The sequence below is a fragment of the Hylobates moloch genome, unplaced genomic scaffold (assembly GCF_009828535.3).
Source record: "Hylobates moloch isolate HMO894 unplaced genomic scaffold, HMol_V3 SCAFFOLD_8, whole genome shotgun sequence".
Taxonomy (NCBI): domain Eukaryota; kingdom Metazoa; phylum Chordata; class Mammalia; order Primates; family Hylobatidae; genus Hylobates; species Hylobates moloch.
The window spans coordinates 33,793,561-33,807,673 of NW_026652283.1; the positions used below are offsets into that span (position 1 = coordinate 33,793,561).

The 14,113-nt window shown below is 39.1% G+C and overlaps 1 protein-coding gene across 2 annotated transcripts; it reads right to left on the minus strand.

The window, feature by feature from the left end:
- Positions 1 to 1,212: 1,212 nt before the first annotated feature.
- On the minus strand, positions 1,213 to 13,931 carry PTP4A2 (protein tyrosine phosphatase 4A2). 2 transcript variants are annotated; one of them, XM_032160055.2, is made up of 5 exons: positions 13,800 to 13,931; positions 10,729 to 10,821; positions 6,610 to 6,740; positions 4,948 to 5,022; positions 1,213 to 3,680 (listed from the first exon to the last, which is right to left on the minus strand). In XM_032160055.2, the coding sequence occupies exons 1-5, from the start codon at positions 13,893 to 13,895 to the stop codon at positions 3,572 to 3,574; spliced, it is 504 nt and encodes a 167-aa protein (XP_032015946.1). In that variant the 5' UTR covers positions 13,896 to 13,931; the 3' UTR covers positions 1,213 to 3,571. The 2 variants fall into 2 exon arrangements, with proteins under 2 accessions (XP_032015946.1, XP_032015947.1); XM_032160056.2 differs by lacking the exon at positions 10,729 to 10,821 and having other exon boundaries at positions 13,800 to 13,927.
- Positions 13,932 to 14,113: the final 182 nt, after the last annotated feature.

The following is a 14,113-nucleotide window of genomic DNA, read 5'->3' on the forward strand; positions in this document are numbered from 1 at the left end:
TTCTGAGACTAGTCTCGCTGTCACCTAGGATGAAGTGCAGTGGCACAGTATCGGGTCACTGCAACCTCAGCCTCCCATGTTCAAGCAATCCTCTCACTTCAGCCTCCCGAGTAGCTAGGACTGTAGTCCAGATGGTAGTGTGCCACGACACCCAGTTAGTTTTTGTCAAGTTGGGGTTTGGCCATGCTGCCCAGGCTGTGGATCAATGAACTATAAATATCAGTACTATAACCACCCACTGTAACTGTTTTATGTCTACATATCTGACGCCCCCTCCAGACTGAGGTCCTCCAAAGTGAAATGAGTGTCGTATCTTTTCCTAGTATCTGAGCATGTTGTTAGCTGGGTGGATGGATGCTTACCCGTAGTGAAAGGGAAATTCCACACTCCCAAATCCTGATATGTTAATATAGAGCTGTTACTTCCTCATTGTTCTTTAATACGAATTCGAGTACAAAGTTGCAATGCTTCACCAAAACCTATGGTATAAATAAGCTGGGTGCAGTGAGAGACTACTCAGAATGGCCATAGTAAGCGATTATTGAGTCTGTGAATAGCCACTGCACTCCAGCCTGGGAAGCACTGCACGACTCTGTCCTAAAAAATAATCATCTATGGTATAAACCAAGCCTTCGACAAGATGCTGAATTCCTACAGGGTTGTATACAAGAACTGAACCAGAAAATGTATTATATGTATCCCAGCTATGGTTAAGTTGGCTCTCACTCAACACCTCAGTGACATAAAATATTTGAATTTCCAAGCCTCTATTTTACCTCCTTGCAGTAAACTAGCAGGACCCAAAACAGTCCTTGAGAATAGCAGGCAAAGAAAGGGGAACAGATATAAGTGAAATTTTTTTTTTGTTTTTTTGGGACAGGGTGTCTGTCACCAAGGCTGGAGTAGTGGCATGATCACAGCTCACTACAGCCTCAACCTCCTGGGCTCAAGTGTTCTTCTCACCTCAGCCTCCCAAGTAGCTGAGACTGCAGGCGCACACCACCATGCCCAGCTAATTATTAAACATTTTTTTTGTAGAGATGGACTCACCATGTTACCCAGGCTGGTCTTGAACTCCTGGGCTCAAGTGATCCGCCAGCCTTGGCCTCCCGAAGTGCTGGGATTGTAGGCATGAGCCACTGCGCCCAGCTTAAACTCTGCTTTATAAGCACAGACATAAACTCTTGAGGATAGAGGAAAAAAATGCACAAAGAGCGTGTAAAATATGTTTTATTGTTCTTTAAAAGGGTTCAGGGTTTGGTTTTAAATCAGGCTGCACACCTTTCAAATCAATCTGACATCTCTCTATGTCAAACTGGCTTCAGCTAGCAATACTTCATTAAATCCAAAAGAAAAAAACTGCTTTAATTTTAAGGAAAAAAATCCAGTTTTAAGAACAATTAACATTAGTCTTTAAAACAAAAGGAGGGCTAATGTTTCATGTTGCTTTATACATCCTTCTCCTCAATACAGAACCAGGAATGTAATTTTCCTAACTCAGGCAGGCACTGATACTGATGGACACTGAGCGTGCGCACGCACACACGCACACACACACGCACACACAAACACACACACACCCTCCCCCCAAACAACAAAATTCAGAGTATGTCAAAGGGAAAAAGTTATTGTATTGATCAAAACCCAGTGGAGTCAACACCATCTATCTTAGCTTAGCAGGTATGCTGTTTTGATCTTGAGTCTATATTAATGGAATCTATTGTTGTGTTCTGAAATAAAGAATTTTGGATATACCATTATGTTTTAAAGTCCTGGAAACAACTTCAAAAAGCATTATTTTGTTTTGTTTTCTGGGATGGGAGAGGAGAGAATCTACAGATTTGCGTTTAGTTAAAAATCAAAACTCCAGCAATAGGAAATGGGCAGTTTACACAGCCGGCCAACATTTGAGGTATCATCAGTGTGAGACAAGGTCCCGGTCTGTTCCTACTGGCCTAGCTGACGCTAATAAAATGGGAGGCTTATGGCTCTGCACAGCAAATTCCAGCAGGACAAGATGACTTTAAGCCTGTATTCCGAGCCTTAGAAGCAGGGCACTACTGAGTATGTAATATTTAGAGGTGAAAATAGTGCAAGAGCCCCTGATGGTGCCCCTCTACCTGCTTTGTCCATGCAGCCTGATCGTTAACTGCCTTCCACAAAGGAGCAGAAAAACAGCTTTTCTAGATCAGTACACTAAACCCAGCAAAGAATCTGCAAAAATGCTACTACACCGCTTCACAAGCAACACAGTCCCTTCACTACTCACTGGGTTGCACGATGTCTCTCTTCTACCCTGTTATGGCCTGTGGACACATACTCACTAGGCATCATTGTTGGTTTTAAACCAGGGATTTTTTTTTTTTTTTTTTAATCTCAAAAAACCTAGTAATAACAAAGCAATCAGTAGTTAAACTGAACTTTACATGTAGGGGGCAGTTTGGAAAACACACACCAACAAGCATTTCTCAAGTCGAAAATATGTGAATTTGCTGCTGCTCCTTTGACGGTTCCTGAAAATTCAGAGTACAAGTCCTAAAATAAAAATTTTAAGCTACCAGCATTCTCTGATACTAGACAGAAAATCAGAGTAACGCTACAGCCCACAATTGTACAGGGTGTAGAAAGTACGCTCACCGCCTGGACATCTGTGTTGATGGCCTGGAGTCCTCCCTTTTAGAAGACAAGCTTCTGGGATATCCACTTAGCTTCACTGGTTAGGGAAGAGAAGAATTCGACTCTCAGGTAAGTTGAGAAGAGACTCCTCTTAAAATGCCATTTCCCCACTAATTTATCAAAATAAAAACAAAACAAAAGGCTCTTGGCTTCTTCACCTGGTATTAGATAGGGTTTTGAGGACAAGGAACTAACGTGAACACCCTTTCATCAGTAAAGACTAAAAACCACCTGGATCATATAATAGATCTCTATGTCACTGCGGTTTTTTTGGTGTTTTTTTGTTTTTTGTTTTTTTTTTATCTAAAAGTGCCCAGGTGGGCTTAAGGCTGCCAGACTACACGCACATCTACAGCAACAAGGGCTTCTATTCCATCTACAACTTGGATCGGGGGGAAAAGGGAGGTGTAGGAGAGGATGGAAAAAAGAGGGGAAAAATATACCACCCCTCCCCGACAAAAAAAGGGAAAAAAAATCCCACCACAGGGAGATCTGTGTGCCAAGCATAATGAAGAGTGTGCTCCCCAAACAGATGGTTCTGCACAGGCTAATGTTCTGCTGGTTTTCCTTAGAGACCTATTTTGAAAAAGTTTAAAAAGACAGGAGATTTCAAAATAATTCAATCCTGGCAGAAATTCAAACTCCAAAACTAGGAGCAAAATCATCCTTCACTGAATTAATTCCTTTTCTCTTTCTCTTTTCTTAAACATTTTATTCATTTTATAGAGAGATTTCTTTTTTGTTTGCTTTTGTTCCAATCATTAGGAGAGTGGTTGAGGAGTACTGAATCCATCACTACTTTGATGACACAGGTAATATTCCAGATTCACATTTCCAGGTACCAAGAGTTCCCTCTAAATGCCACAATCAAGTCAGCCTTCGTTTACATTTCCTTCTACTGAACACAGCAATGCCCATTGGTATCTCTGAAGCGTAATCGCATCTTAGGTCGGTATTTCTCCAAGTAAAGCAGCTGTTTGGAATTGAACGCTCCCCTTCTTTTTCTGAAAATACAAGAATGGCAAACTTTATCATGTAAAAAAAGAGCTGTCTGATTCACTGAAATGCATTATTTACATCCTAAGGCCTAATTCCACACAGCTGAAAACCAGCGTATTTCCCATACTACAACACTTCTTAAAGAGTAAGTTGCAACATGAACTTACTAAGCCCTCCTAGAAGGAACAGAAAAATTTTTCTTGATGACTGTCATTATAGTCTATTAACCATTTAATAAAGATCAGAATAGTTTATCCAGAAACATCTGACTACATTCTTCCAATTAGATTGATGCATTCTTCATATCAGAGTTGGTAGCAAGTATTTAGGATGCTAAAAAATAATATTAAGATGAAGAAGCAGGCTCAAGACATACAAAGATAGCATTCCTTGAAATGTGTTACCTTCCTAGAGCCGCTACCATATATTTCATGCTCTTTGTTGCAAATAGTCTTTTCTTTCGTTTTCTTTTTTTAAAGGAAGGGTTGAAAGGGAAAGGGCAAGACAAAAATTGTCAAAGAATTCTGGATAACAAAATAGCATGACTCATTATTCCAGATCAATGTCAAGGTCCTGTCTGTGCACTACCATCCTGATTTTGTCCCTGAATAGATCACTTAAGAGTCCCAGGTGAGGCCAGGCGTGGTGGCTCACGCCTGTAATCCCAGCATTTTGAGAGGCCGAGGTGGGCAGATCACAACATCAGGAGATCGAGACCATCCTGGCCAACATGGTGAAACCCCATCTACTAAAAACACAAAAATTAGCTGGGCATGGTGACGCGTGCCTGTAGTCTCAGCTACTTGGGAGGCTGAGGCAGTAGAAACGCTTGAACCCAGGAGGCAGAGGTTGCAGTGAGCCGAGATCGAGCCACTGCACTCCAGCTTGAGCAACAGAGCGAGACTCCGTCTCAAAAAAAGAGTCCCAGGTGATTAAACTGCTCTTCTATACATTCTTCTTTCCTCCTCCTAATAGAGAATTATATTTGGAAGGTATTTGGAATCTATTAAAAGGGGCATTTTTGAGATTCCTAGATACTCAAAACAATATACTGGACACAGTCTATAATGTCCAAATCAGAAAACCTTTTGAATCTGGAAACCAGCTGTTCTGAGTCTCTATCGCTTGCTCTAAATTTTTTACATCTTCAAATAATACTTTAAGCCAAAAAAAGCAAATTATCCCATACTATAAATGAATATCCCTTCCATAATTCCTTCCTCATGCATGATCTTGCTTTCTGTGTTTCTCAACACAAAGCTTCATACTCACTGTCTTATAAACTGAACTGCATCTTCGTACTTCATTCCACATTCAATCAAAGCAAGTGCAACCAGCACAGGTGCCCTGCAGAAAGAAACCTGTATGTAAGTATCCATAAATCTTGGAGTGAAAGGATTTTTAAAAACCTGTAACTGCGTATTACCAATGCAATGCATGAGCTTTCTTTTTGCTGTATACTAAAGTAGCTGGTATCTGCCTAATACAGTAAATATATCTCATCATCATTAATTCTATGATTTTTTTTTTTGACGGGGCGGGGGGGCAGGGTCTCGCTCTATCACCCAGGCCAGAGTGCAGCGGCACAATCATGGCTTACTGCAGCCTTGACCTCCCAAAACTCAGGTGATCCTCCTGCCTCAGTCCCTCAAATAGCTGGGACTATAGGTGCCCGTCACCATGCCCAGCTAATTTTTGTATTTTTAGTAGTTAGTAGAGACAGGGTTTCTCCACGTTACCCAGTCTGCTCTTCAACTCCTAGGCTCAAGCAGTCTGCCTGCCTCTGCCTCCCAAAGTGCTGGGATTACAGGCGTGAACCACAGCGCCCAGCCTGATTATCTACTTTTAGTAAAGCACTAAATTCTAAACCTTAAGAAATCTTTACTCTTTAAAACATCACATTATATATTAAATTTTCTCATCACTACATATGATCAGAAATCCTTCCTTGGCCTTTAGCCATTATCACAGTAAAATAAATGGCCAAACATATTACTTATCTCCAGTGTGTCAGAATTTTCATTACCAATTGATTTTAATATTTCCTTATCAAATGCTAAAAAGGTGCTAGACTTTTTCAAGAAAATCCTTTTGATGAGCTAGGAAAATGCCCAAGAATTGATGACTAGGAAAAGTTCTATCTTTTTAAAAAAATTTAACAAAAGAAATGATGTTTTTATAAAGCCCATTACAGGGCACCAATTTTGGGCTACCTAAAACTAGGATAGCTACTAGTTATAAAACTGCCAAATTACAACATTATCTTCAACCTTCAGGATAAGGACTGAAACTTCTAACCTTATGAACAAACAGTACCACACTACGAAAAAGGAAAATAGCAAACAAAAGGGCAGAGCAGAACTAATAGCTTGAGTCACCACCACCTTGAGGCAATGGCAGCCTACACTAATGTTTTGAGTCAAAGTGTGCATCCTAAATTGGCATTTAATCTGCTGTTGACGACAGCGTTGCAACACCATTCCAAGCAATGCTCAGGGGAAAAGGTTTTAAGATCAAAGTCAATTCTTGTCCATACATCTCCTTTCAAGAGTTTAAAGTTCAGATATCTGCTCTCTACCTATTAACTTCCCATTCATCTCAGTCCAAAATAAACCATGTATAGATTCATCAAACTCTAAAATTATTTTAATTTTGTTGCCTATTTCAGTCACCTGAACTTTTGATTACTTGAAATAGGGAGAAAAATAAAACACCCACTAAATCCAGGCCGGCATCAGAATCAGACAACCAAATGAAATGAACAGACTCTTTTGAGAAATCATTACACTAGTTTTTCCTTTCATTTCCTTTCCTTTCAGGTAATTTAATGTTGTTTAGTATAATATATGCAAATGTCTACCAAAGTGAAACTTTCAACTAACTGAGACATGGTAATGAATTCAGACAAAAAGGGTAATAAAGGTAAGAGTTTACCTTCCCAATCCCGCAACACAATGTACTGCAACACAGCAACCTGGCTCTTCACGAAATTTGGTTTTTAACAGGTTTAACCAATCATCTACTATCTGATTAGGGGGTGGAGCTCCATCATCAAATGGCCAATCCTGAAAAGAAATGACTTTTTACATTAAGAATACCTGCACACAGTACACACGGCAGGCCTAACTGAACTAACCGCACTATATATACCTATTGTTAACACAATTCTGATCATTGCTGTAAAATGATCCAGGATTGAAATTAAAGTCTGCCAAATAAATTAGCCTTCTCAATGCAGTGTCACATACATCTAAATTTACAAAAACTTACAGAAATCTCTATCAGAGTCATAAGAGCTAGTGTTCTCCCAAATATGATACCTGAATAGAGCAGTAATTAGACATAATAGACAAAACTGTAATTAAAGCCAAGAAAAAGAGAGGACACAGCACATGTCAACATGATTTAAAAGTCCACTCTGGCAAAGCATACCAACTGGTGTCTCATTGGTCTCTACAGATAATTGAAGATAACTAAGTTATGACATCTTTAGAGAAAGGTTATCTGATAAGAAATCTCCAATAGTAAATCATAACAGAAACATACTACCATCTTTGTGCTTATTAAAAGGCAAGCAGCAAGTATTTTTAAAGTGCTTACTAAATTATATATGTCCCCATTTAACAAGGACAGTGCTGCATGACAGGGTCCTGGGCAAATGGAGACCATTTTGTCTAGTATCCCTTTCTCTTTCAGTATTCACCTATTTGGGCTATCTTTCAATTAAGACTAATCCCACGAGCATTCACAGTATAGGCAGGGGTTTATCTTCCTCACTACTTAGCAAGAGGTCCTAAGAAACCAACACAAATGGGAAGTGGAGGAGGGGGACTGGGGGCTGACATTTTACAAGCCTTCCCTCCTCCCATCTAAGCTTCAAAGATAGAAATGCAAAAACACTGTTAGGAATTTTTTTAAAAACATAAGGCTATTCTAATGAGATTGGATAAGGACACTTTAAGATATTAGAGGAGGAAAAAAAGTGACAGAGCATTAAATTGATTCTGCATTCATTATTGGCACCACTAGAACACTTCATGTAGCCCATTAGCCATAACAGTACTTGTTTGAGTTGACAACTACGCCCCATAATTAAAGGACTGTCCGTATTATAAATGTCACTAGAGTTCAACTGTAAATAGCAATAAAACCAGCACCTTAGTCAAGAGCTTACTTCCTCTAATACTCCCTAAAATGCACCTAGTTAAGAAACAATATAAAACATGCTTCACTTACTCATGTAAGCAGTGTCTATTTGTAAAAAATCATTAATTATTTAGAAACATCTGAACCTCAAAGTGATAACAGCTAAAACCACCATTAGTCTATTCCAGTGTGTGTCTGGTTTGCAAGAGCATTCAGAGGATTGACAGGCCTTATTTGGGGATACCCTCTTACCATGAAATGTTCCAAAACCCTCTTCACCTAGCAAAATTAGATTAACTCTTAAAATCTCTGTCTGGGAGAAGGAAATTCCAAGCTTAAGGCTAAATGCCCTTGTTTTTTCAAGTTAAGTTAAACCTTTCATTTTATCTGATCATAGCTATTTATTTATTTGTTTGTTTTTATTTATTTTTTTAATGACTTCTTTTCCTCTGGGTAGATACCCAGTAGTGGGATTGCTGGATCAAATGAGTTCTACTTTTAGTTCTTTAAGGAATCTCCATGCTGTTTTCTATAGTGGTTGTACTAGTTTACATTCCCACCAGCAGTGTAAAAGTGTTCCCTTTTCACTGCATCCCTGCCAACATCTATTTTTTATTTTTTGATTACGGCCATTCTTACAGGAGTAAGGTGGTATCATATTGTGCTTTTGATTTGCATTTCCCAGATTACAGCTATTTCAAACAAAACAAAAACCTAAATTCAAAGGCCTGGAATGAATCTTAGGCCTACCATTATCTTCTACAAACTAGTTCAAGTTCTTTAGTTCATGTCTATTTCACAAAGATGTTTACCAACATTACTGACTCAAACAGACTATGGTCAATCCAGTCATTTTCTCACTCTGCCATCTGTCAAAACAAGTTGATTTTTGCTCACTGGAGAACATATTCATAATGCAGCAAAATAAACTTGTATGGAGCTTATTTTCAGAAGTTTAAATTTTATTACTACTTTTTAAATACAGGGCTGCATTTGACACGTTTACACTCATTCCCAGTGATTTCCAGCAGTGGACAGTAAAGTCATTTAGAAATTTGACTGCAAGCAAATTATTACCATGCCAAACTATTAAAACACGCTATTGATTGATTGATTGACAAGGTCTCTGTCACCCAAGCTGGAGCACAGCAGCACAATCACGGCTCACTGCAGCCTTGACCTCCTGGGTTCAGGTGATCCTCCCACCTCAGCCTCCCAAGTAGCTGGGACTATAGGCGCGTGCCATCACGTCCAGCTAATTTTTGTATTTTTCGGAGAGACAGGGTTTCACCATGTTGCCCCACTAGCCTTGGAACTCCTGGGCTCAAGTGATCCACCCACCTTGGCCTCCCAGAGTGGTGGGAACAGGCATGAGCCACCACACAGGGCCCTAAAACACATTTTTTTAAAACACATTTGGCTAATTTTTATTTTCACCAAAATGGACATGAAGAAACTATGGATCAGATATAAGAGAACTGCCTTACCAATAGGTCTTTTTTCTTTTTGCATCAACTGCCTTTTCAACCACTGACCAATATAATAAAGACTACAGAACTACCTCTCAATAAGAAGCAGCAACATAACCTTAAACCAGTATCTTCTTCATTACGTTCTTCCTACCTAACTACTTATAAAATCTCCAGTTCTCTTCCTACTACATAACCTTCCCACAATCAAACCAACAGCTCAGACACCTAAAACTACAAGATCATTTCATTACATGCTCCTAAAAGCTGCTCCTACAACTTAGACAACTACTTAGGGAAGAAAGAATAAAATGTTAACTAATCTGATGCTCCCATTTGCTATAAGGAAACAGCCTATTTTGGTGCTAAAAAGGAACTTAATTTAAAATAATTCCAATCACTTTGTGCACAAATTGAGCTAGATAAGAAATCTCATCACACTAAAGCTCCTCAGAAACCCAACAAAAAGCATCAGAAACTATGCTGATTACTCTGCAGCAAGATGCCTTCTACCTCTCCTCATCCTCTTATCCCATCTTTTTGCCTCCTACAAGTTATCCACAAAATATTAAGTAACTAATCTTATACTTGCAAAGTGGCAGAGTTCCATATGGACTTAAGAATGTCTGATGGAAATTACTTTCGTCATATTCAAATTAGTAGCCTAGAAACAAAAGCTAAATATTGCATTAATTTCTAAAAAATAAAACTTGCAAATTTACATGTTGTTAAAATAAGAGCACACTAAATTTTGCTTTTTATTAGTTGAAAATACTATGATTTGTAGGCTTTAAGAGCACAAATGAACAAAACTGCCAATTTGTTAATCCAAAGGAATTTGAAAGATTGCTATCAATAATGTATTTTCCACTACAACCTTAAAAAAATCCAAAAGTACTACTGCCAGGGTGTTTTTGTTTTTGAGACAAGGTCTTACTCTGTCATCCAGGCTGGAGTGCAGTGGCATAATCAAGGCTCACTGCAACCTTGACCTCCCGGGCTCAGGTGATCCTCTCACTTCAGCCTCCCAAGTAGCTGGGACTACAGATGTGTGCCACCGTGCCCACCTAATACCAAGTTTTAATTTTTTTTTTTTTTTGAGACGGGGTTTCCCTCTGTCACCCAGGCTGGAATGTGGTGGCGTGGCCACAGCTCACTGCAGTCTCAACCACCTGGGCTGAAGTGATTCTCTCACCTCAAAAACCCAAGTAGCTGGGACCACAGGTGTGCACCAACACGCCCCACCAGTTTTTTAATTATCTGTACAGATGAGATCTCACCACATTGCCCAGGCTCGTCTTGAACTCCTGGGTTCAAGTGATCTTCCCACAATATTGGGATTATAGGTGTGAGCCAGTGCACCTGGCCTAGTTTTTTATAAATATTTATGTTTGAAAGATACAACTTGTTGCGAAAAATTTAAATACTACACACTCACTAGAACGTGGATTCCTTCTTTTTCAACTGGAGCTTTATCATATGTAGCATCACAAACTCGAACCAAAGTCGTCACTCCATACTTCTTAAGTTCCTTTAAAAAAAAAAAAAATTATAATGGAACTTGTTTTTGAAACCTACAGCCAAAAATGTAGAAATGTACTATTATAGGCTGGGCGCAGTGGTTCACACCTATAATCCCAGCACTTTGGGAGGCCTGAGGCGGGCAGATCACAAGGTAAGGAGTTCGAGATCAGCCTGACCGACATAGTGAAACCCCGTCTCTATTAAAAATACAAAGATCAGCTGAGCATGGTGGCGCGGGCCTGTAATCCCAGCTACTCAGGAGGCTGAGGCAGGAGAATCGCTTGAACCCAAGAGGCAGACGTTGCAGTGAGCCCAGATTGCGCCACTGCACTCCAGCCTGGGCGACAGAGCAAGACTCCATCTCCAAAAAAAAAAAAAAAGAAATGTACTATTATAAATTAAAACAATGAGATATCATTTTTAGACAAAGATCAGAATTGTTCTCATTGTGGTTATATATTTAATGGACACTCACGAAATCTCAGTGGGAGTGTAAGACTCACCTTTCTAAAGGGCAATTTGGTAGCATAACGTGAAAACTTACACAAAAGTTCACATACACTGCAACCTAAAAATTCCACTTCTGGGAGTTTATACAAAAGAAATAATTAAAGACATATACAAAGATTTAGGTAACAGCACGTTCACCACAAACTGGAATGGTGAAAAATTAGAAACCACATTAATGGTCCAAAAATAAGGGAATGATTAAAGAAGTACGTACGGCACATCCATATAGTGAACACTATGACAGCTTTAAAAAAATACCAAGGAGGATGGGGAAAGATTTTAAAAAATACATAGTGTGATCCTATCTGTATGTGTATTTATGAATACACACAGATATATGCAGAGAAAAACATCTAGAAGCCAGTTATTAACAATTAAATGTTGTTAAATTCTTTTTGCTTATCTGTATCTTTTTATTTTTATGAAATAAACATTGCTTTTTTTAAAGAAATAAAATTCTGAAATTAAGAGAAAAAGTGGTATATTAAAAAGACAGCTAATGCAATTATAGCCAGAAGCCTTGCTCCTTTAAAACTCTCCCTATGGTGAATGCCTAACACAGTGACTACCTACCTTCGAGGGGCTACCAACATCTTTTTTATAGCTGCAGAAGGACAGTGGCCTGTGCCATTATTGGAGACTATGGCCAAGGAATCCTCAGGTTGAAAATAGTACCACATAATTCAGCCAGGCTTAAAGGTGACTGAACAATCTGAGGGCATACAGGCCTAGAATCAACTTGTACGCCATGTATACAAAGTTAAGAAGCTCAGGGAATTATAAGTATAAATAAGCAGGCACAGTGATATCCTGTAAGGGTCCATCGTTTAGTTATCTAAAGTGTAAAATTATTTTAATTGCTAAAGGACTTCATTTTTCACAAAAAGGCCTTCTTATAATACAGACTCAGGAAAGGTAGAAGTATTAAGTCAGGAATTTAAAAAATGTTTCAAAATATAAATAAAACCCCATTAAAATAAACTCTGTAATAGCCATTCATTGAAAAGTTGTGACAGAATTTTTTATGGTATTTGTGACCTTAAGCAAGTCAAAACCTCGTTTGGTCTCAGTTTTCCCATCTATAAAATAAAAATCACTAGGAGTTCACCACCTTTCTAAGTCTGCTCCATAAATACAGCAAGAAAAATCATTTATACTCAACGACCCAAGAATGATTAAAAAGCTTATGTTCTGGTCAGGCATGGTGGCTCATGCCTGTAATCCCAGCATTTTGGGAGGCCCAGGTGGGCGGATCACGAGGTCAAGAGATCAAGACCATCCCAGCCAACATGGTGAAACCTCATCTCTACTAAAAATACAAAAATTAGCTGGGAGTGGTGGTGCACGCCTGTAGTCCCAGCTACTTGGGAGGCTGAGGCAGGAGAATCGCTTAAACCCGGGAGGCACAGGTTGCAGTGAGCCAAGATCGTGCCACTGCATTCCGTCTCAAAAAAAAAAAAAAAAAAAAAGGCTGGGCACGGTGGCTCATGCCTGTAATCCCAGCACTTTGGGAGGCCAAGGTGGCAGATCACAAGGTCAGGAGATCAAGACAATCCTGGCTAACATGGTGAAATCCCGTCTCTACTAGAAATACAAAAAATTAGCCTGGCGTGGTGGCAGGTGCCTGTAGTCCCAGCTACTAGGGAGGCTGAGGCAGGAGAATGGCGTGAACCCGGGTGGCGGAACTTGCAGTGAGCCAAGATAGTGCCACTGCACTCCAGCCTGGCGAAAGAGCGAGACTCCGTCTCCAAAAAAAAAAAAAAAAAAAGCTTACGTTCAAATGTTTCCTCAAAGAAGTACAAAGGGTTTTTTCTCCTACCAATAGAAAAAATATTAAGTATCTGACATAAAAATACTACCTCTACCACCTTTTCTTCCCCCAAGTTTCTGGACCCTTGTATACAATTATTACAACTAAGTAGTTTGGCGGTGGCTTTTCATCAAAGGTGGTTAGAATATCTGAAGTACATACAGAATGGTTTTTAGTGTCAGACATCTAGGCAAGTACAGCAGTTCCACCACATACTATGTGCCATTAGGCAAATCACTAAATGGCTCTGAACCTGTTTCCTCATTGGTAAGACGGAAATAATGGCATCTACACCTCATAGGGTTTTTGTATTTGTGACCTTAAGCACAAACATTGCTCATTGCATAATGTGTAACACTGTTTATTATAATGCTAGGTGCATACCGTGTTCAATAAATGTTAATTATTATTACTGAATGTTTGACCCAAAAAACCTGTCAATAAATGTAGAAAGAACACAGAGAAAACAGTACTAGATATCTCTACAGTCCCCAAATTTCATAAATGTTCTTGAAAAAATCTGCTGTAACTAACCCAACCCAATTCAAACCAGGATTGGCAGGATGACTCCAAATACAGAAATAGATGGCTTTGTGCTAAGAGAATTTTTTAATGGGATTTTACCTAGAAATCAATCCAAAAAGCAGACCATGCTACAATCTTACCTCTGTGAACTTGTTGAGAGTAGCATTGGTAGGGTTGTGAGTTATCAGAAAACGCATGTTCTCATAGGAGATCTCCACAGGGGCTGGACGGTTCATTATGGCAAATAAAAAGTGTGAGCGTGCGTGTGAGTGTGATGGGGAAAGTGAAAAAAAAAATCAATAAATCTTGAAATGTTTCACAGCAGAAAACATTAAAAAGACCACTAAAATGCCTATTATCAATCAGTGTTTTCTCTATTCAACTTGTTTATTCCTTATGAAGCTTCTCTCTTCAAGATAAGCAAAGTATTTAGAATCCACTTGAATCCAAATTC